This window comes from Aythya ferina, assembly GCF_964211825.1.
Source record: "Aythya ferina genome assembly, chromosome: 4".
Classification (NCBI taxonomy): Eukaryota; Metazoa; Chordata; class Aves; order Anseriformes; family Anatidae; genus Aythya; species Aythya ferina.
Genome location: NC_140300.1, coordinates 51,415,302 through 51,440,235, shown reverse-complemented (window position 1 = coordinate 51,440,235; position 24,934 = coordinate 51,415,302). Strand labels below are relative to the sequence as shown.

Here is a 24,934-nt window from a genome sequence, read left to right as displayed (position 1 = left end):
ATTGTTCCTACATTCAGGAAAACAGATTCTATAAATAAATGAAATGACATCAATGAATTATATCCATCTTTTCCTTATAAGTGAAGCAAGCCTGAATGTTGTGCTGCTTGGGTCAACAAAGTATAATAGTAATGTTTTTTGTAACACCTTCTATTTCACATTACAGCCCCTGAGAAACTAAACCCATCACAGTCAGTGCCAGCAATACAGGAGCCTTGCAATCACAACTAAAGAGGTGTGAGTCCAAAGAAAAATGACTGCAAGTTTGTTTTGTTTGGCTTAAGTATGGTTCGCTATTAAAAAAGAACAAGTCTATCCCTACAAGTTCAGTAACACCTTTGTAAAATGCACAGCACAAACATTAGCAAAGGGATCTTGAATACAAAGTACAGTCCAGAAGATGACACTGCATTACATTTCAGAAAAATAACATTAGTGTTCAAGAGCAGATGCCTAACTGTTCTTTACTTCGTTTCTTAAAAAACTAAGCTAAGCTTATAAATATATAAATAAATAAATCATAGTGAGCACAGACATAACAGTACTGGAAGTTAAATACACTTAAGTGGTATCTGAACTTAGCAAGGACTTACTGTTGAACTCCAGAGGTCTTAATCAAGAAAAAGAGCTTCCTAGAGCAGGTTTTCCTTTCCCATGGTGCAGTATTTACAGAGGATTGAAGTTATTCAGGTGACCTTGGTTACCATGAGGCTATTCAGACCTGCCACTTGAGGCAAAATGTTATCATTACCTTTGGGGACTGGAGCAATTACAATCAATTTGCTGTGTTAATTGGCTAGTGACCTAATCTTCAACTTCTTAATCTGCAATGCAGAGAAAACTCTGAACGAAGGGAGTGAAGTGCCATAAAGTGATCTGCCATTCAAAGAAATATAGCTACATCATTGCTGAAAATTCCATTTAATAACCATTTGAAGTTTTAGAGACCCTGCTAATTCTCTCTATTGCTTTCATCTATTGTGACCCTTTAGGAGACCAAGCTTCAGGGTCCCCTAAAGGAGTGAATAATGTTATTAGTGGTAGTCATTTAGAGCTACTCATATGAAGATCACGAATTATTTCAAAGTAAACCTTCTTCTGGCTGTAGCCTTACTTAAACCATTCTGTACCACTATAATTTCTTTGATTTATGTGGAGTGACTGCAGTTTGACAGCGAGCTTCATGAAGTAGCAAGCAAAAATACCTTTTCATTGATAAAGTATTTTAAAAATAAAGCCGCACATCAGTCAGAATTAGACTCTTGGAAGCTGCAGATGTTTATATGTGATTTATTACTTAACCACATCTGGCCAAATGAACTTCCTCTGTAATGACTTCTGTGTTCTAGATTCCTCTGCAAACCATTTTTCAGAAGGAAATGTGCATTTGAGCTGACAATTTTCATGTCAGGTCTCATTCAACTGCAAATTACCATAGCTGAATTATATAACCACTGAAAGCAGGCTTTAACGAAAACTGCAGTCTTCAACTCTGGCAATGCTGCTGAATGTGACTGTAATTACTGCTACTCCAGCACTTAGACTCCCCTAATGCCCTGTGTCTATTGCCAATAACATATTATGGATTACCAACCTAGTTGGTTGCTGTTAAATATATAGTCTGTCTAGTATTTGAATTAACAACCTGGAGACAACTGACTGCAGATATGTCATGTCAATACAACACCTATGGGAATAATAAGAAAAAAGTACAAATTGAAAAAAATAATGCAAAAGATATGCATAGGTATCTCAGGATTTTTTTCATCTTGTTTAATAAAGTATATTTGAATCAAGACGAGAGAATCTGGAAGGAAAGGAATACCTCACCTACTCTTTTTCAGCAAATAGATGTAGGGCACAAAATGTTCTTTTACCCATAAATACAACTTATTTTTGCTTTATCTTTGTAAACATTTTTTCAGTCTGTTGCTTGGCAGCTTCTGTTGGAGTTGAAGCTGGTTAACACAAGAAAATCAGCTTTTGGAACCGTGATTAATTGATGCAGTCTAGTGACACGATCATAGGAACAAAAAATACCTTGATGTCATGCCAGTGACTATTTCTGGTAGCAAGTTACAAAATACAGAAAAGAAAGTCTGAACATGCCAAAGAGTTGGACTTTCTATTATATTTCTCCACATTTTTTAACTTTTATTTTGCTTTACACTGGACTTAGTATTTAAATTTCCTTTTGTTATTGTTGTTTGTTTCCAGTTTGGAGTTAAATAAATCCATAAAAGGTTGCATGCACAGAGCTAATACTGGAAATCATTAAAAAAACCATGTGAATTGCACATTGGTATTATCCTTGGCTCACAAGCAAAATGATAAAAATGAGGACTCTGAGAGGAATCATGCAGGTGTAGGGGTTTATGCACAGAAACATGTGAACTGTATGCCCACTGCTGTTATGTGCTAAGGCTGTCTATATCCTTTTGGGGGTATTTATGGTAGTCCCACTGAAGTGGCTGGACCACCTGTTCAGATCTCCATTCACAACCTTCCTATTTTATGTAATGTTCCTATTCAAGGTGAAAAAAAAAATATGCAGGTAAATATCAACTGAGTGAAGAAACAACGAAGATAAACCAATAGTAGAGTGCATCCAGAATGGTAAAACACAGAGATGAATACAGACTCTACCTCAGGAAGTCCTTAAGCTGCTAAAAATAGAAATTGGATCAACATGCCAGGGGAAATATCACTGTTGTTACTGCCTTTCCCTAAGCGTTTGCTACAAACACAAGCTGCCAGGCCAGGTGAACACTTGATCTGACACCGGACTACCTTCCTTAGGTTCTTATTAGTAAGTATATTCATTCCTGGTAGTGTCACTGATTACAAATATCCATCAAATAAAAGAGAATTAACCAGCAGTCCCTAGGACATAGGCACAAATCTTCAGTGTATCCAAATGGCTGTAATTTTCTTGCTGTCAAAATTGCTATGTTGATTGATATCATCCTAAGATCTTGCCCTGCAGATCTGTTTGACCGGGTCAATTTTACCATGCTATTATGACAGTATTTATAAATAATCAACAGCGTGGAGCACCGGTCTATTGTAATTACTGGAAGAGTAACTTTTAATTTTAGGGGAAAAATATTTTTTGCAATGCATAATGAAGTTTGAAAATAAATTTCTAATTAAAAAAATACACCTTTCTAGTATCTTCTCAGATTTACGGGCAAGTTTTCAGAGTGCATTTAGTAAATGCTTTTAGCTACACAGTACTTTTTTCCACTATTACTTCTTGCTTCTGCATTAATGCTACCGGTTCTGGTAAGAAGATTTTCCCTGAAATCATATTTATTAGAAGCAAGAAAATTGTCTGGAAGTAATGAACTTCCCAAAACCATCCTCTGTGGAAATTTTGAGAAATAAATTTCCAGGACTATATTTATAGGCTCCTTAGCTAAGCAAAGAACATACTAGGGCAAAGGATGCTTACAGGTTTTGTACAGGCTTTTGTAAAGTGATTTTCAAAATGTACAATGGCATAGGGTAATAGAGACTATTACAGCTGACATCTTTTTGTTTTGTGTTTATATAGTACAAAACACAATAGGATCATAGACAATAGGTAGAACCTTCCATGCCCTTACAGAATGTGTATAAAGAACAGTATGATGCAGTTTATATTTGTGTGTTTATATGTTTATTTATTTATTAAGCCTTTTAAAAATGTCTTTACAGTTTCTTAATTTGAAACTGTTTCTGAGCTGATTCCTCATTAGCACCCACCCCCCTGAGGAGTAACTGCTGAAGATAGGTTGAAAATACCAGTTTAGACCTTGAAAAGAATGACTTGTCTAGACCTAGTAACAGTGAGTGGCGTACAAGAGCTGTGCAAATGAGGACATCTCTTGACAGAATTGACAGAAGCAGTATGTGGACTGCTAGGGAGATGAAAGATTGCAGCTGTTCGAAAAGCTAGCATGATGTCATAAGCTGGTCTTCTCCTGCATGGATCCACTTGTTTGGTTTTACAGGTGTACAATTTAGCTTTTAATAAATTTGGCTAAAAAGAGTCAAAGGCTTATAATCTATTATCCTGAGGAAAAAAAAAAAAAAAAAAAAAAAAGCCCAAATAATGCTCGCATAGAATGCTATAAGGTGATGATATGTTACCATTTTCCTAGCCACAAGGGCATAAAAGATAAGGGTTAGTTTCTAAGGTACAATCTGCCTTTTCAACTGCACTGTGTCCCAGCTTGGTAGCTATTTAAAGAATTTCACAACCACTGTCACACCTCCCATAACAAGGAGAGGATATTATAAGTGAGGCGTTTCTCTTATTGCTACCTAGATCCTATGAAAAATCATACAGAATGTCAGGCTTGACCTTATGGCACTGAAAAAGAACTTCACCATATTATCTCCTTGGAAATGCTGACTTTTTTTTTTTTTATAGGGTACTTGTCCCCTCCAGTACAGGCTAGTCATGATATTCATTGAATTCTTAGCCTGCTGAAGGACAAAACAGTGTCAAAAGGGAAATTGTGTTGCCCAGCTGGACAGACAGTGTGTGGATCCCACCTTTCTACACTCTGGGCTTTATACTTCACTTTCAAATTATAGTTATCAACATATATGAAACTGAAAACAAGTAGCTCCTTATTGGAGCTTGACTGATACACACAGTTTTGTATTTCTAAGTAATTCCACTTTTACCTTGTAAAGGTACTCTTGGAAGAGAGGTAGTAAAAATAGGGATGAAAATGAATGCAGGAAATAAAGGAAAATAGAGAGAACTGTCCTCATAACTGTAGAGTACTTAGAGCAGTAGTTCACCTGAAGGGAAATAACTAGCTGGTTGTCAGTGAACAATTTGCTTTCATTGATCTCTTGGTTAAATATTGAAGACTGCCTGTGGGGTTCAATGAATGAGAATAAATTCCTTAATCAACCCCCCTTTTTTCTGCATATGCTTGCAAATCAAGAACTGTCACAAGAGGAGGACTGGCAATGTTTTCAAGAATGCTCTACCACTGTGAGCTGAGCCCTGCAGTTGCCCATGATATGAACTCAAATTCAACTGAAGTTTTCTAACTGTTCTGTAAAATACTAAGTCTACAGGAAGACAAATATTATATGCAATTATTTATGTGGTCAGACAATATGCATGTTAAAGCACACATTACAGCAAAGAGCTTGTTAAACTCTATTGTTCCCTTACCTTTTAAAAGAATCTTTCTACATAAGATTTAATTAAAAGCGGATTGTTTTTTTTTTACCTTTTTCCACTAGGACTAACTCATAAGATGTAGCTTATTTTTCCCTCACCAAGTTGTCTACGAATCAGTTAAACACATACTAGCCCCAGACTCACACTAGAAGTCCATTTAGATGAACATACTACAGAAGACAAAAGTGGATATTTGAGAAGAAGTAGCAGAACAAGATAAGTATATTTGCAAAGCAACCTCACAGTGTCTGATCAGTTTAGTTCATGGATTTACTGAGACAGATATGGCTAATTTGTATTTAGCAATCCCAACAGATAATTGAGCTCATTTTAACTCCATGTGACTTTTTGCCAATCCATATCTTGTGGCAAAGAGCTTTACTGCTATGACTATAAACTAATCCCCTGCTCAGCCTTTTATCTTGAACTCAGCTTAAGCTATCTTCATGTGATGACCCTTACTTTTCATAAAAAAAAAAATGAATTTTTTTGAAGATATTCCCCAGTATTTCCCAGGTAGTCTTGATGAATGCATTACTGGTTACTTTGGAATTACTCATCAATACATTTAAATGATTATTACCTTCACAACACCAGTTAAGGATGCTTTAAAAGTATGTTTGTGCTCTGAAGAAAGCCCACAGGGTTGTCATCATGAGGTTTCACGTTTCTTGGTCTGCCCTGTAGACACATAACAAAGCAGAGGAGGGAATATTTCTAAAAGCCAACAAGGCAAGCAATGTAGAATTTAAAAACCAAGCTGGATTCTCTGTTATCTGTTTTTGCAGACCAATTTATACTTTCAATCAAATCTGGGCAGTCCATGCTTTCATTGAAGAGTGCCAAGTAATATTTTTCAAGTCCTGTTGACAGCAATGTAAAAATTGTACAAATTACTTTGAAACCCTAACATAGTAGGGTTACCTCAGAGACATTCAATCCATTTGTGCCTGACTTCCATGGAAGTTCTCTTGGGAGAACTGAAGGTGAGGTCTTAATTCAGATATAAGCGTACCATGTGCATTTATTTAGTTATTAAGGAGATACTTACTTTTGAAAAGTGTATTTTCCAGAATATGGAAACATTTAGTATAGAAACTAAAACCCCATCTTTTTTTCAGAAACTTTAGCCTCCTACTCGCCTTCCACACTTCCCACAGGATCTTGAACTCCACTACAACCAAGCCTGTAACTGATTATCACCTCCTTGACCAATTTTTGTGTTAGCAAATAACAGCAGATCCAAAAAGGCTACATTGGCTTCCTCATGTTAATCAGGTCAACTGCAGCAAATACTCACAACAACATCACCCTGCATTACCTCCACAAGGCAGTCATGCTCCACAAGGCCCTGTTTGTCATTCCAAAAAAGAGCTCCATACATTTAAGCTACTGCTTCATGTAAAGGGCATACATCACTCCTCATCTTCCCCACTTGTATTTCCAGAAGAGCCTGTGCCTGTGCCCAGGTGTCTCAGAATGCCAGTCTTGCAAGCTGTGGTGTTTTCACCCTGTTGATTTATTTTCCTGAACAGACTGCAAGCACAGATATAATTGCTTCTCTGGATGGGAGGATAAGAATGCAAATACTGTCTAATTCAAATCTGAGTCAGTTCTTAAACCTGTTGCTGAATCAGGTTTGGAAGGACTTCTTTGAAGATGCAGTAGTTGAGTACTTAGACCCCCCAAAAATTGAATGACAATGGTCAGAAGAACTTGTCTGTATGTAAACATATATATTTATATTCTCATCATAAACTTGTAATGGCGAAGGCTTTGTGTGACCATACTTATGTTCACATCCAGGGGGTTAAATCACATACACTGCAGTTGCAAAGTAGTTCTACTCAACTACTCATTGCATATAGGCCAAAACTACATCCTATACTAATGTATGTTATTTAATAAATAATAGGAGTCTTTCAGGTAAACAAGTGTGCTGGGAATACTCCCTGTATAAATAAGGCTCAGGATACTTATTTCTTCTATTGATGTTAAGAATTTATATTCATTTGACTTCAATGTCCATTAAAGAGCAAAAGCAATTTATTATGTTAGTGTAAAATCACACCAAATAAATTGAGGTTGTTGTGCATGCCAATAGAACGAAACCTTTATACATGTCATATGTTAAATTAAATGAAAATAAACTATTTGCCAGAAATGTCTAACATGTTATGACTTTTTATTGGAAAAAGAATTAGATTTTAACTACATCTCTCTTCACTGTCTTTCCAACACACTGTCATGGGAAGGCCACAGTTAACAGGCCACTGAGTTCTTTCTGGGGAGTGAGGGAACTCTGGTTAAATTACATCAAAATACATGTATATAGAAAGTTAAGCACAAGCAGTTTTGTTTCTAAGACAAGAAAAAATTTCAAAATACTCAATGTTCATCATTTACTACTATTTTAGATTCAGAAAAACAGCTGTTTCATCAAAGGACACCTGAAGTACAAAACTTCATCTTAGTTTATCCTCTGTCCATGAACTGCAGGTAAATAGAAGGGATCTGTGCTTGGAGAGCAGAGAAATGACAGGCACTAGAGAAAGTATTTAATAATGCAGGCAATATCATCTTGCTAGCAAAAGTGCTCTGGAATTATACCTTTTCAGACAAAATTAATGACTTAGTTCAAGTATACTCAGCCTAACAATTAATCAGTGGAACTTCTGTGAAAGACTGTCAAAGGAAATGGTGGAGGTGAAACACTTCAGGGATTTACCATACTCTTTAATTTCTAGAAAGCAGCAGGTTATTATACTGATCACAAGCCTGCAGGCCTGAAGCTAGAAGTCCATATGGTTTTGAATGCATTTTATTACTATCATCAAAAAGTAGAGTATATTCAATAGTATAGCTTGTTTTCTATTTGCTACAAAGGTATAGCTGTTGGATGATAATGTGAGAGTAACTTTGATTTCAGTAACAGGACTGTAGTATGACTGTATGTAACCATTATTCACCTATGGCCCTAATTATTTTTTTTTTATGATCTAATTGTCACAATGAATATGTGGAATATTAACACCATAGTGACAAACAAGGGAAATAGAGTAAACCAGTCAAATACTGGAGAACTGGGCTAAAGTTATGAGTTCATAGGCTCTGGATGCAGCAAGGTAAAAATATCCATAGCTGAAAGGACTCATTCCCGTTAATCTTTTTACGTGTTTTTCACACACGGCCTCAGTTAACTGAAGATTGCCTCCCCAAATAAAGATTATCATTGACTTCATGGAGGTGTAGATCATACTCCTCCTTGTTTGTGTTTATTTAAATACACAAAATCTCTTTCATAGTCTGCCAGAATAATGGGAGTTAGAGAAAATGAAAACTGAACTTGTTCAGTATACCTGTGGGCAACAACTTAATACAGAAATGGAAAGTTAACTTGCACAGTTCACAGGAAGATTCTTGCAGAACACTAAAGCTCCAAACAGTTGTCCTCTAAACACTTCTTGCACCAACGTATTTGCTTACAAACAGAAGCATTTTCAACATGGACATAAAGGACAATTTAAAAAAAAAAAAAAAGCTTGGATTGTAATTTGAAATTTGATGCAAAGACATATCAGTAGAAGTTTAACCTGACCGAGTCTACTTTGTGATATCCAATGTCTTCATTCACATCATGTCAGATGATGTTACATTTACATTTACCCTAACTTTTCTGAAATAATTTCTTCTACTTTGGAAAACCTCACTTACTGCCTTTAGGCTGCATTAAAAGGGATAAGCTATATCTTAAATTAACTTCCTCTGATAACTATGTAGAGACTTTTACAGGAATGCAGCCCTAAAAAGCAAACAGCAGACATTGCTTTACGAAGTCAATTTGCATAAATACAACATTTTCACCTGACAGTCAAAAAATACAGTTCCTTACAGCAACATTTTACATAAAAATGTTAGAATCCATCAAGATTCTGCCAAAAGGAATGTTTCACATAATAAATATCTGAATAGAAGCCATCACTGATTAGATTTAAACCTCACAAGATTGCTCCATCACTTCTAAAAAGACTTACAATACATCCATAAAGCCAAGGAATTTTTAAATAATGACAAAGTACTTTTCCCACTTTAGTTAGGCAATTTATTTATTTATGTAAGGCTGCTCTGCAGCCTTTATGTCACAATATTTTCACTAGTCAGAGGAAACAGCCTATTCTTTTCTTCTTCTTTTTCATGTTTGTAGACTCAGTAGACCCACATTTAAGACAGCATCACATGACACCCAACAATAGCTAGTATAGCTATCAGACACTTCTTGACTTGGAGAAAATGCATGTATGTATAGGCAGAGATACAGAATTGAAAAAGACTACAATGTCATGCTAAAAGTGTTTTCCATTCAGGGAAAAAAAAAAAAGTTTAAGTTCCAATCAATTGGAACTTTGTAAGTACTATATTTAACATCATGATGTATACTAACCACTCTGTGATTCAACCCCCACATAAAAATGTAACCAAGATCACAACATCATTATTGCACCTAGGATAACAACTTAGCAAAAAAAAAAAAAAATAGCAAAACCAGGTAATAAGGAAGGTACCAATCAGAGCAGCTCACCATGGCCCTATATTCTCCTTATCTGGAGAATAACAATCACGATAAAAAGCACCTAGGTTTTTTTCAGACAACAGTTACTGGCAGAAGCTAAATATCCAGATATCAATACTAGACATATACCTGGTCATTCTTTGTCTTAGTCACAGATACGTATTTCTGGTTGAAATCACTGACATGATTTCTGATGTAGAGCATGTGCATTGAGTCTAGATAATAAAGGCAATGTTTAACTAGTTCTTGTCTGCATTCTACAGTTACTTCAGAATCCTGTTAATTCTCAATATTTAACAACAACATTCTTCTATGAATTAATGAAGCTATAAGGTCACTCAGGTGAAAAGAAATACTAGTCTACAAAAAAAAAAAAAAAAATATGTATTTGCTTATTTAAATCTTTTAGGTAGAAAGTTTGGAAGTAATGAGTGAAAGGGAGAAACAACCTGACCCTACAGCACCTTCCAGTTTTATGTATGCCCCTCTCGTTCATTTTTTCACATGCAATTCTCTTTTCCACTTCCTTGCTTATTGGAATTGGATTGACAGCAAAGACCTAGGTCACATCATGAAGTCAAACAGTGGAAAAAATTGTGATGGACACACACAGAGGAAGCAGGATAAAGGCAATTTGATAAGGAACGAATTAACTCTCACTGTAACATAATCTTTCCACTAACTTTTATAGGGGTTGGACTGAAATCTAGACATGAGGAAAAAGCATGTATCACTTCCTGTGCTTGAGCAGAGGCTGAGTGAACTGTGATGCTAAAAGTAGAAAAGTAGGCTTTTTCATGTAAAAAGTCTTTTTACTTTTGGGGAAACTTAGGAGAAAAGACCAACAGCTGAGATGGAGGCAGAGAAGAACTTATGTAGTGAGATGGACTGAAGATAAAACTGAAGAGTACGTCTCTTTTGTGTTACAAATTTAAAGTAGTTTAGAAATAACTTAATCCTTCACTGATTGTTACCATTAAAAAGGCAAATACACTTGTTGCCTCTCATTTTTCCTGGCTATTGCTTCACATGAGAAGGCACACAGAGTTTAGTACTTCCTACACTATGGGTAGAATTAATAGGAACACACTAAGCTCTATATACATAATAAAACAGTGTGTTTGGCCTTGAAATGGCTTGATCTATGACTGCCACAATCAAAGGTGGCTGTTGGCACCAATTTTAAGATTTTTTAATATGTCACTCATGATAAGTTGTTTAAAGAATGATTGTTCTGTCTACTTTGGTCACATTTAAATGCCAGATTGGGGCTGTCAAATGTGACTGGATTTATCAATGAGTCAGAAAAATACAGGGAAAATTAAAAGACTACAAAATAAATGATTTGGGAAGTTAATTATAAATAATACAATCTGAATATGCAAATATTAAATGTATTTATTCAATTAAATCACTGCAGATTTTTAAATTTCCTTCTGGCTTCTTTGACATGCCATCCCATCAGGCTGTTTCTTGGGGATATAATTATTTAGTTAAATGATTAACTGAATGCTGTTATACATATTAGCTATTCTGTGCTTTAAGCACATGAAAATGTTTTGTCAGTATTCTAACTGGGGACTCATCTAATTGTGGAAGGTTATATTGGGGAAGAAGAGGAGAGTCATCAGCTTAAAAAAAAAAAAAAGTAATATGACACAGTTATTTGCACTTGCTTTTTGAAGGTCATTGGGAAGTTGTGCTCATAATACTACTGAGTCCCTCAGACCCATCTAGAAGTTTCTCTTTCATTGGCTTGAAAGCCTCAAAACAGTCAAATACTTTTATCATTCAGACAGAAAAGAATGCATTTTATTTATCACCTTTACAAATGAGTATGTAGAACCTACCATCACATGACAGAAGTAATGACCAGTAGTGGTTTTTAGCCACATTTTAGATACTCTCAATTAGCATCACATCATATCATACTTGCTCAACTGTTATTTTGTCACAGATGAGGTGAAATGACATAAAAACCTAAATCCTAAATAATTTCTAATTTTTTTATGCCTCTACCTTCGAATGGACAAACAGCCTCAACTCAGTGAGCTACAGCATCCACAGATTATTCACCACAAGGTGAGCTTTTAATGTAATGCTGCACAGTCAAAAAGCAAAACTTCATGACACTCTGTAAGCTCTCTGCCTCTCTCCTCACTTTTGTGAGGCATTAGACAACCATTGTCAGGAGAGACCTATTTATGACTTACGTATTCACACCGTGAGCTTAAACTTCAATGCAGTTTTAACTTTCAGTGTCATATTTTGATAGCCCATAACTGACATATAATAATGTGTTGTTTTTTAATGGCTTGTCATTGGTAATGCACCTGGTTCACAATTTAATTCCTTGGACTCCTGGGCTCACTCAAGCATGTATTTGCAGATTATTCCAGCCAAGGCATCCCCTGGATAGTACCTCTCAGTTTTTGACAATATGCCTAGATGGTTGTACTCAAGATAATACATAGTTAAGCTCTTGTACTCTATTATTCTTTCAAGTCAACTTTGAAATAAGAAAAGAAAAAAATAACCTTTCAATGAATAACTTTCTTTTTGCATGTTACAGTATAACCACTTTCTCTATTTTTTCCAACTATGACAGTGTCTAGAATAGTTATTTTTCTTTAAATCATTAGCTTTCACTATCTTACTGCTAGTAAGATTGCACCAGCACCAGAAAGACGGAGTAGGATACGTATTAAAAACAGCCCAAAAACAGTAAATCTGTCATCACAGAGGAAGTAGCTTTGCATACTTGAAATTACACTGCTAGGGTTGCTAGTACAAAGTAGTTTCCATGGTAAACTTAATTCAGTACCTCCAACAGCTTCCAAGAATGGTCATCATCAAGCAGACAGCTTCCATAATGGTTCTAGTACTGAAGAGGATTTCTTTCCCTAAGTGTCAGTGAAGCCCTTTGGCTGTCTTTAAGAGAGCTGAACTAACTGAAAACTTATCTTTTGAAATGGGTACTTAAACCTGTATACCTCAAATACCTTCAAATGCATAAATCTTGTATGTTCTTTCAAAACATAACTTTTCATAAGGGGTATTTAACTATAATACACTTTGCTACATTAAAAAAAAAATAAATGATTTTTCATATCAGATATCACTTCTAAATATATCCCTTGGTTAGGAGAACTGAGTGCCTAAAAAGATCTCCGCTTCTCAGCTAATCCTGTATTTACAGTGGCTTAAAAATGATCCCATGGAAGCTATATCTAATATAAATTAAAATCCAAATCAGGCATAAGGGCTGTGAACTAACACAGCAAAATTCTACTTTCTGCATAGCGTCCTTGCAAAAGGTCTTTGAGTGAAGCACATATATAATAAAAGTATGGCTAAATTGTTATCAGAAACATAACTGCACCAGCAGAGGCATGCCCACAAGAGCCAGCCGTGTGACAGCAGACCTGACAGCATTCCCAGCTACAGAGCAAATTTCTTGGTGCCTTTTACTCTGGGGAGCATGGCATGATGAAGCTCTGACCACCACTCACAGCCTCTCTAGACCAACACACTGGGGTGATCACATTTCATTAGGAGATCTTTCCTTTACAACCACAGGAACAAATGGCATCACGATAATGAAAATGAAATTTAGCATTTTGTCATTCAGTCTGTGAGTAAAGAATAACCTAATTAAAATTGATGTACAGATATTTTCAGCAAGCAAATGGGTTGAATATGATAAGCATGCAAATTTTTATTTTCTTCAGAGCACTAAAAAGTGCACATCTTTCTGAAATAAAAGGATCAGACAGTGAAAGTATTTTCATTATTTTAAAATGTGTCCCCTATTTCCAAATAAATATTTAACATTAGGAACAATAAATAATGCAAGACTTGCTGCAGAGAAAAACTGTATCATGACTGCAACCAGATTAAGTTACATGACAGTCATTTACACCTGCAGGACAAGCTCCCCTTGCCAGTTAGAACTTAAGAACCTCTCTTTCTATTTATCTTTGCATTAAAGCACCTACATTCTGAGGCAAATTTAGTCACAACATTATGCAAAGACAGCACACCAATTCAGACAGCTCTTTTAGCGTGTCCCTAGCTACAATGATCTTGCTTTTTGATTTATTTATTCAGTAATGTCTGATTCCACTCCATCAAACAACAGTTGTATTTTTTTCTATTATCAGTGCTTTCTGATACATATTCTGTATTTCCAGCTTGTGCATATCTGAGAGAGATGAAGGTAACAGATGAGGTGGAGATAGAAAAGTTTTAATGCACAACTGAAAATGTAAGGCTTTCTAGAAAATTGGAAAGTAAGAAGGCTTAATGGCTCTGGCACTGAATCAGATATTTTTGCATTTCTTGTCCATGGTAAAGAGTTATCTCCTGCATCACCTTGTCTGTTTAGATTTTAAACACTTCCAGAGAAGAATTTGTCTTCTTGTATCATTTTCTACTAAATTGGAACAGGGAAAACATCTTTTTTCTGTGCCCTCCCAGCCCACACTCCTTGCATTGCTTTTCAGTGTCCATGCCTCCTGCTCACCGTGTCCTCCTTTCTCAAAGGACTGACTGAACTTCTTTCCAAATATAAGGAATGCCTCTCCATATACTGCCTTCAGTATCAATTATTTTTCCACTTCAACAATAGTTTCAGGCCCTCTATTTACTCAACTCTAAAATTGCTGCTGCCAAGCACAGAACTACAGAAGGTCATCCAACCTGTGCTATTTGTGCACACAGGACCTAAGAAGGAAAGAAACTGAACCCTAAAAACACAAAAGCAAACAGCCTAACCAAAACAGTGTCATTACTCCAGGATTCACATAATTAACAGTATTTCTCTTTGAACATGAGCTGATTTGCAAAGTTATTGTTTTCTTATTTGTTTCCTTTTTAGATATTCAAACAGTAAAGGGATTTTCATAGAATCATAGAATCATAGAATATCCTGAGTTGGAAGGGACCCTTGAGGATCATCAAGTCCAACTCTTGACACCGCACAGGTCTACCCAAAAGTTCAGACCATGTGCCTAAGTGCACAGTCCAATCTCTTCTTAAATTCAGACAGGCTCGGTGCAGTGACCGCTTCCCTGGGGAGCCTGTTCCAGTGTGCAACCACCCTCTCTGTGAAGAACCCCCTCCTGATGTCCAGCCTAAATTTCCCCTGCCTCAGCTTAACCCCGTTCCCGCGGGTCCTGTCACTAGTGTTAATGGAGAAAAGGTCTCCTGCCTCTCGACACCCCCTTACGAGGAAGTTGTAGACTGTGATGAGGTCTCCCCTCAGCCTCCTCTTCTCCAGGCTGAACAGGCCCAGTGACCTCAGCCGTTCTTCGTACGTCTTCCCCTCAAGGCCTTTCACCATCTTCATAGCCCTCCTCTGGACACTCTCCAACAGTTTCATGTCCATTTTATACTGTGGTGCCCAGAACTGCACACAGTACTCGAGGTGAGGCCGCACCAGCGCAGAGTAGAGCGGGACAATCACCTCCCTTGACCTACTAGCGATGCCGTGCTTGATGCACCCCAGGACACGATTGGCCCTCCTGGCTGCCAGGGCACACTGCTGGCTCATATTCAACTTGCTGTCTACCACGACCCCCAGATCCCTCTCTTCTAGGCTGCTCTCCAGCGTCTCATCGCCCAGTCTGTACATGCAGCCAGGGTTTCCCGGTCCCAGGTGCAGGACCCGGCACTTGCTCTTATTGAACTTCATGCGGTTGGCGATCGCCCAGCTCTCCAACCTGTCCAGATCCCTCTGTAAGGCCTTTACGCCCTCATTTGAGTCCACAACTCCTCCAAGTTTGGTGTCATCAGCAAACTTGCTCAAAATACCCTCTATTCCTACATCCAGATCGTTTATTTTATGACTATGCAGGTAGGTCATGGTACATTTATTTGACATTACTAATTCATTTATGCTCCCTTCAAGAAGGAATAGGAAAAGTTTGCTGTCACCAACAAGCTGAATGAATTGATGGGAGAGAACACTCCAGATCCCAATATTTTTTTTCAAGTGAGGCAAAGATCACCACAGCAGTGATGGTTATTTTTGTTCCCACTTGACAATCAATGAGGTCATCAACGTAGTTTACAAATAGCTGTGCACTGTTGTCAGATCCCATTCCAAAAATGAAGCAAGCAAAATGTGTTTTCTCCCACGTGCAATCCAATGAGCTGCCCACTCTTTTGTAATGAACTTTGTTTCTTAGCAGTATAGTGCACCACACATTGCAGACTTTAATTTGCATCACAATAATCTTTTAAAAAATAAACAAACAATCCAATCCATTTAATGTATTTCCCCTCTTCAAGTTATACAAAGATGTAACAAATGGTGTTTATGAAGAAAGGATGGAACTGGGAGAAACTCTTTCAATTTAGAATTTAATTGTAGAAGCCCAATTATAAAACTTTAATTTCCATTATCATCTGTCTTGAATATTTATCTTATCTAGTAGTTATTTTATTCATAAGGGAAACCTTTGATGGCTTTTTGTTATGCTATTCTGAGTCATGGATAATGCACACCACACTGGATTAAATTTGTATGGAAAATAGGACATGCTGCCTTATGTCTGAAATTAGATGCAGCTAACTTAATTTTGCTGACATGTAAAGGAAAGGGAACTTTGTTTAAAAAAAAAAAAAAAAAGAGAGAGAGAAGAGAAATAAATTAACTTGAAATCTCATATTTCACTTGGTATCACATCTGTCTGAAGTATGAAATTTACAGAAGTTTAAACAGCAATTTACTGGAGATCAGAACAGGACCCCTGGGGTACCTCTCTCTGCTGATCAAGACTACACATATTGAGTATTTAATAATGATGTAAATTTAATGTTGTGGCTATTTAGTGCAGTTTAAAAAGCTACTTCTTTAAAGCTAGATAATTCAGATCCATAGTTACAAATTTCAATGTACTAAATCAACCTCACACATTAAATATTTCAATCTTAAAGAAAGAAAAAAAGGAGGGTATAGGGTAGATAAGCACAGATTCCCAATTACAAGGCTATTCCAGTAAAACAGATTTACTGCAAGATAAAATTGAGGATGTACATACAGCAGGGTAAAGAAGTCCTCTTTTAATTACTATGGATAAAGAAAAGCAATCACCACCATTTGCACTTCAAAAGCATGACATTTTCACAAAATTAGAACAGCTATAGATTGTGTACTATTGAGATTATCATTGCAGAAAAAAATAATATCAAAAGATCCAAGCCCATAAATTTAATGTGATTTTAGCTTAATCATCAATAATCTCTCATTTTGAGTCAGTTGAAGTTATGCGGTGGCCTTCATATTGACATGATCACTGTGTTTTCTTGAAGACACATTTTGATGCTTCCTTTCTGTCCCCCCACATTTGTACCCTCCTTTAAAACAGAAGTAAAAACAGATTTAAATCCATCAACACTTTTACATTCATACACATCATAAAATACATTGCTAATATGTTAAAATGGGGGGGAGAGGGGGAGCCATACTTCCTTCTATCTCCCTCCCCCCAGTGCATTGACAGAAAGGTTTAGGTTGGAAGAGGAACCAAGAGAGCAAGCCAAAAGCTGAACCTGCAGGATTCACATACTGGCAAGGATTCACATACCAGCAAGAGCTGGGGTCCTCAATTGACCTCAATTACTGCAATGGCAGAAGTGTTTCAGCACAGTTTGTGATAAACACGATTATTGATGGAAGTGGGAAGAGGAAGGAGAGAAAAACTGGCATTTGGCATTAAGAAACTGACACCAGAGAAAATGAGATGAATGGAGAAGGTAAGAAGAGATCAGATGCACTCTGAAAACAACATACGTTACAAGTACCTGGGAAGTAGAAGTCTTCTTTAATACTGGTTTTTCCTCCCAAAACGTGAATGAGTCTTACTGTCCTCTGCCTGACACAACTCTTTACCTTTCTCTCCCCTCATTTCTTGTGGCAGAACAACTCAGATTCTGTGACTGAAGCAGGAATTACAGAGTTCAAGAAAAAAGATTCTCTTTCTAACAATTTACAAACCAAAAATAGAGCTAAGTTTGCAGCCTCTGCCGAGTGAGTGAAGAGTTCAGTCAGACCTACTACTGAACAATATGCAACAACTTTCAGGTTGTAAGACAAGAAAGGTATGCCCTTTGTTATATACGTTCATCTGATTCGTGTCAATATGGAACAGTGCTAGGGCCGCATGGTATGATGAACGTGACCTTCTGTCTTACATACCCTTGTATAACCACAAGTCTAAGAAAAACAGAATGGTTAATGTATATAGTTCTTGTACCTTGCAAAGGAATTTGTGTCAGAAAATATTCCTCAAATCTATGAACCTATTTGCTTTTGTTATTCCGAACTCTTATTTCTAACAGTTACAGCCTTTTTTGTCTTCTTTGTGGTTGATTCAGCACTGCTATAGATGTGACTGTCCCTGTGAATGGCCTGTGAGGAATGTTTTAATTATTTGTGAAGTGTCAATAAGAGATCTATTTGTGTTTGTATGTTCTTTTTTTGAAGTCTGGGGGTTTCAGAACAACTGCTAACAAGTAGTGACTGTTATGGCTTCTGAATGGGACACTATGCAAGCCTCTGATATCTGGCCAGGTGGCCAGGAGATTAAGAAGAAGAAAAAAAAGAAGCTGAAGGATGGCTAGGAGACAAGACCTGCAGGGGATGCTGTGTAAATTTGACACGGTGCCAAGGAGTACAAAGGGGAAGGACAAGAAAAAACTTGGAGAGGAAGACTACGAGCCTTCAGCATGAAAGACCCCTAGAGACCCCCAGAGAGACCATCGGAGACTGATGCGCATGCTCCAGTAGGAGGGACTGGACCCCAGAAGCTAATTATAATAACCTATTTTTTTTTAGAAGTAGTAATGAATATGTATTAGTCTAGGAGCATAAAAATCAGCTACTTGATGTAACTGGTGTGCGTCCTGGTGGAGCGAAGACTCCCGGTGCACCCAGCGCTATTTGCTTACCTCTATTCTTTTAATAAATTGTAAACTTTGATTATAATCCTATTTTGAAGACTGAGCCATTTCTAACACCTTGATGATACTGCCACATGTAACACATTGTCATGCATCTTCAGCAAGAATCACAAGCTGTGTAAATGCATACATCACATCCAAGTGGGGGTAAATGTTTCATGCTACCACATCACCACTGCCATTTGCTACAGAAGAACTCAAAAGCTGAGCGTGCAAGATAATGCAAGCTGCAGATACTCAAAAGAGGATACTGCCATACTCTGGCAATATAAACGCACAGCTGACATTAACTTAGCACTCCATTCTAGAAAACCATTTACAGTAAGTAACTAGTGAAAAGTTGTCATCACCCATAAAGCTCAGAAGAATGTTTATAGTTACAGCAAAACAACGTAAAATTACTAGCACAAGATTATTATTACTACTACTTAGAGAAAGTCAGTGCTATAACCCAGTGCAAACACAGGTAACTGCATCGGGGGGTTTAGAAACTCCTCATACAGCCAGCGTGGAATTCATCCATAATCCTGCTTGGAAAAAACAAACACACAACTTTGTCCACCTTTCTGATAATCTCTCCGCATAAGAAACTTAACCTGCCGCTTATCAATATGAAATACATGAAGCAATTACTTGAATATTTTTTGTGTGTGCATGTTATTTTTTTCCTTACCAAGTACACATCACTGGGGTAAAAAGAAAAGTCATTTCCCTGTTTGGTACATGGGAACTGGCAAAGTTTCAGAGAAGGCATCTACACTGTTCATTTTCCACCTGCTAAGGCTTAAGAACAACAGGACCCTTCTGCTCAGTCCAGGTGTGTTTGAAGGAGTACTATCAGTGCATGACATTATTTTACTTCTCTGAAAGCACAGGTCGATAAAGTCTGCTGCGATGTCAGTCAAAGTGGGTATTCACTAACCCAATGGAAGCCTTACCATTGATTTCTAATCATGACAGATCAACTCATTAGTGTGTTTAGCTCTAGACTGTCACCTGCAAAGTGGCAGCTGTTACACTGATTGCACACATACAAAACACACTAACACTTTCATTTCAGCCTGAAGGATCATATTGCACTGACAGCATTGAGTTAGTATGGTGAACAACTGATCAGTATCATTCCTACAGTGTATGTTTACTTATGACCCTTAACAGGGAACAAAAATTTAAGTAAAATTTAAGGTCATCTTCTTCATAGGCGGAGAAGGTTGCCTATGGAGAGGGTCTTGCTGAGAGTAAAGAAGAGAAATGAGTTTTCTGTTTCTTTTGTGTTAATGGAGCCTTGCTATTTTGGCTCTCTGACTGCAGTACAATCCTCTAGCAGGCCTCGGGGTCATCCCATGCAACACAGCTGTTTGGCATTGCTGGAACAAGTCCTTTCCCCAGGACTGGCTAACAGGCCTTTACTCTGCTCACTGTCACAGTGAAGTATGAGCAGTACAGACAACCTACTGGAAGGAAGGACAGTCAGGTCAGCACCTGCACAAGCCCTGTCTCTGTACTAAGGTGAAGGAATTGAAAGATGTGTCCAATTGAAAATGTGCCCAGAACAGACCCCACCACAGCAGTGCCACTTGGCATAGCTGTCTGTAGTGTTGAGCTGAACTGAACAACTGAACATGGGCGACAGTCCTGGAATGAGGGTCCAGGGAAAAGGGAACCATGGCTGTGTCTGGGTCAGGTGGTTCTTTTTGACACAAGGCTGCATACACAGCACAGGTAGAAAAGGAATATCTGCCAGCTCTTTGACTGACAGTATCTAATGGCAAATGCAGCACACAAAGCAGAAGCTGCCAGCGGTACCTCTGAATAAAAACCAGAGCTGTCTGCCAGCAAGGTGCCTCCCTCATTTTGGCACAAGCATATGGAGCACAGTGTGCACACATTTCTAAAAGGGTGATGCTGGCAGACTGCCTTTCTGGGCTGCATGTGCTCACACAGCCTACCCAGTGTCTCCTTGTGGCAGAGCACACGACCAAAGTGCCACTTTTCCCCCTCCCCATCCCCATCCTTCCCACACCCCTGGAGGTGGCGAGCAGAGGTAGCACTGCTCTGATTGCACACCCTGCACTGACCATCCCAGGCCCACACCCTCCCTGGCTGCCTCAAGCTAAGGCTCCAGACCTTCTTCTTCCTTGGGGCCCCAAAACACAACCACAGTCCAGAGTTCAACCCAGCTGAGGGCCGCAACATGGGGGTATTGCAGCACACCCTCAAAAAGTAGGGGCAGAAAAAAAGAGAACTTGCGAACTCCACTAACTTTCTCACTTTAAAATCCATACAGTAACAGAGCACCTATGAACTTCTTAACATACAGCTCTTTGGATACTTCAAACATATCAGTTGTGCTGGGGGACTGAGACGCTGATACCACTGCCCTCGGAGCACTCGCCCACACTGCCTGGACTCGACTGGTGGTTCAAGCCCTGCTGTGAGAGCAGGGCCTTTCAACAAAAGGACCTCAGCAATGTGGGGGCTTGGAGCAAAGAATGATGCTTAGACAAGATACAGTATGCCCCTGAAGGTTGAATTTTCCTTTCCTTCAAAATCAGTGCTGAATTCATGAAGTACTTGTTATAAAGAGGTATTTAGAAGTGACACAGCAGTGTGAATCAATTAACACCTCCTTGTAGCTCTCATATTCTCAAGATTAAGTATCCTCTGTTACTAACAGTGTTTTCACAGTACTAGTGTACACTTACTTGCATCTATATAGACAGCATGAGCATTAAATATTAATAAACAGTTAAAATAACACACAACCAGTGAGTAGCGGGATATACTTTTCACTATGGCATGGGTTGGTCACCTGCACAAAGCTTGAAATTTTAACAGGCTATTTTTTTAATGACATACTTTATGTGTTTATAAATGTATATATAAATTAAATATAAATATAATATATTTATGTATATATAATGTATATATAAATTAAATATAAATATAGTCTAAATATAAATTATTTTAAAGTGTTAAATACATTTCCAATAATCAAATCAGAAATACTAGTTACCTAATCAAGGGGAAGGATTATGGTTTTTTTGGTAGGCTGCCACTTGTTGCTTCTCATGACAACTGAATAAAAACTACTGGATTAATTTCTGAATGCTGATGAGTTCTGTCTTCTCCCTTTTTTCAGCTTCATTGTCTATAAAGCCATATTTATGCACTTTCTTTTCCCCTCCAAGATGTGCCAAAGTCATTTTTCCAAACTATTTTCTGAATTTTGTCAGACTACCAAAGGCCTGACCTTATTTAGTCCCTAGCTAGCTGGCAGGTTCAGTTCTATCTATGACATCCCTTAAAGATATAAACTGCTCCTAAGGATCTCCAGTGCAGGAGATAAACAGTCTATTTTAGCTCTCACCTTGGAAAAGGATTTTGCTATTGTCTCATCACCCTTGCGAACTGCAAACCCACTACTTTGTATACGCACCACAAATGAGAGAACAGATAGTCTGCTAGGTCTTTCTACAACCTGTAGAGCTGCTCCCTTCTCTTATTTTCATTCAATTAAGTCACCTCCCGATACATTTGGCATTTCTAGATCAGTGATGCCTTCCCAACCTCTGGTCATTCTTACTGCTCTCCTCTCAGCTTTACCTTTTTTGTCCATCTTTTCCAGAGTGCTCAAGCTAAATCAGGATGCCACCCTCTGTAACTGAAAGCCTACCTACACAGAGCCACCCAAAATGTTCTCTTGATAATGTTGGCTTATGTTCACATGTGATTCATTGTAAATCTCAGGAGATTTTCAAGACTGTTAAATGATCCCATATTTCTTGTTTTACGTGCTTTATTCATTTGAAATAAAAGCACTTATTTTCTAATATTGCAGTAGACAATTATCTTTCCCTCCTTCATCCAATACACCTATGCATATAAACTTTCCAGGTTTTCTGTTTGTGCCCACTAAGCACATCATTTCCTTTCAGAAACTTATTTTAAAGCAAAGTTTAGACTTTAAACCTACAAATGGCAATTCAAATGTACAGTTTTCAGTCTGACTACCTACTCTACAGGCTATTTCAGAAAAGGACAGTATTGTTTCTCAAAAGTACCTTGATGATGTATTCACTACAGTTCACACTCATGTTCTTCAGTTTTTATTCAAATGTAAAAAGTCATACAAAAAAGTTGTATAGCTCTACAGATCAGTAAAATCTTAATTTACTTCAGATTCACCTTAGTGTATATTAAAGTTAATTTAAAAACTAAGTCAGAAAATTATGCCTGAGGAAATTGTCTCATCTGAATATATGCACAAAGCACTGATTGAATTGACTACATGATCACAGCTTTTCTAAAGAGCTTCCACCTTACTCAGCATACAGGTCATCTAACATCACAGTCATTTTTAAAAGACAAAGTATGAAGTGAGTTGTTTGAGTTCAAAAATACTCACTGAATTGCCAGAACATAGCATTTTGGTGTGCTTCAGAAATAGGGTCAGAAAGGAAATGTCCTTAGCTTCTCTTTCAACCCTTTTTTCGTTATGCAAAACCAATTTCCACCTAATTAAATTGCTTTTTTAAAGTTCCTAATTTATTAAACTGCTGAGTCCTTGAGCCATAGGAACGTTCCCCTACCTTCTTTTTCAGACACTGCCCTCCTATGTTACTTTTAAGTTATTTATAAATACATCTCTCCTGCAGTCTCTACCAGCAGGGCACCTTCATATGTTAGAATTTAATGAGGCTCAGGCACAAGTCATGAGTCCCTGAAGAAAAGTATTACCTGATCTGCTTCATTTATTTCTACCAATAATCATACCATTACCTACAGCTTCTGTTTTTAATTAGTGGTATCTAATGATTAACACTGGCCAATTTGCATCCAATTATGTCCCCTGAAAAATTAGAAGTGGATGAAAAGGCTGAATGCAATTAATCATTCTGCAATGCGAATTTGCTTAAATTTCAAGGATGAATGTGTTGTACTTTCCTAAATAAGATTTCATTGAAAACATACACTGTCTGGTTATGAAGCAAAAGCATGACACTTCCCATGACAGTAAGAAATCTGGATATTAAACACTACAGCATTACCAAATACATCCACGCATATCCTTCTAATAATGATGAAAAATGATGCAGATGCTATCTGATTACACTCTGATTCACATGCTACAAAAACAATTAAAAACAATAAGCAAGATAACATTTTATGACATATAGATAGTTCTTAGCCCTGTCTGAGACAAAAGTTGGTTTTAGTATGTGGTCTTTAGAATATAATTGCCTCACCATTTGTTTCATTCTTAGCAAGTTTAGCCTTGGAAAATACTCTGTTCCTCCTTCAAAACAAATACTGCTACTTAGTTATGGGATTTGGGGGACTACCATAACATCTTTAAAAAAATTTATACTACAACCTCCCCACCACCCCCCAAAAATCTTTTAACGAAGAATTCTTTTTCTTCTTTCTCAAGCCCTTATCTCTCTGATAAACTTGAAGTAGACCTCATATAAATATAAAAAGACTAAATACCACTGCTGAGACTTTTTTTCCATCATGGTGAAATTATTCTGTCCCTCAGAAATAATGAAATTAACTTCACAATTATTTTAAAGGTTAGTTCTCATATCACAACTTACAGGTATAAGACAGGGCAGCAGCCTTCTAAGCTTTACTTACAAAACTAAATTACAGTACATTAATCCACTCCTTTATCCTAAATTATTCAAATCGAAGCACAGTTCAACATATTGTATATTCTTAAAATACAGTAATACTGATTCAAATCTTCTAGAAGAAGAAAACAATTAGAATAGGTTTTAAGACAAGTGAAGATCTCAAGTGACACTCAATATATGTTTTCTGACTTTCAGAAAGCCAAGCCCCTGACTTCCACCAACTTATTTTTTTTCATTGCCTTAGGGTGTGTGGGGTGGGTTATTTCAGCACTCTTCCAACCCGCCTTCTATTTAGGACACAGATCAACTTTTAACCTATCCACATGTTGCACTGCTCGTTGAAATGAAGGGCAGAATTTAGAGAGGAGGAAATCTGTTGCCGATGTTAACTGGTTGTTTGCACATGCTTGGAAGCATCATTACACTTTCGCTTGGCAACTCTTGATTATTTTTTTTTTCAGTTAGGTTCTTGTATTCATTATACCAAACATTACACAAATTATTTGTTTCACGAATATTTGGTTCTGGTTATCTCTGTTCTCACTCCACACAAAATCATCAAAAAAA

At 37.4% G+C, this 24,934-nt stretch overlaps 1 protein-coding gene across 4 annotated transcripts in view; it reads right to left on the bottom strand.

The window, feature by feature from the left end:
- Nucleotides 1-754: 754 nt before the first annotated feature.
- Nucleotides 755-24,934, bottom strand: part of LOC311435590 (uncharacterized protein) — a 124,080-nt gene continuing 99,900 nt past the window's right edge. For 2 of the 4 annotated variants that reach the window (XR_014692228.1, XM_084516770.1), the window contains 2 exons: nucleotides 5,775-5,872; nucleotides 755-824 (listed from right to left, as the gene is read on the bottom strand). Coding sequence is in view for 3 of the 4 variants with exons in the window: in XM_084516770.1 (XP_084372896.1) it covers nucleotides 5,789-5,872 (84 nt within the window). In the remaining variant the exon portion in view is untranslated. Of the gene's footprint in view, nucleotides 825-5,774; nucleotides 5,873-15,859; nucleotides 17,124-24,934 lie in introns of those variants that run through there. The other 2 variants (XM_084516771.1, XM_084516773.1) reach the window with 1 other exon arrangement.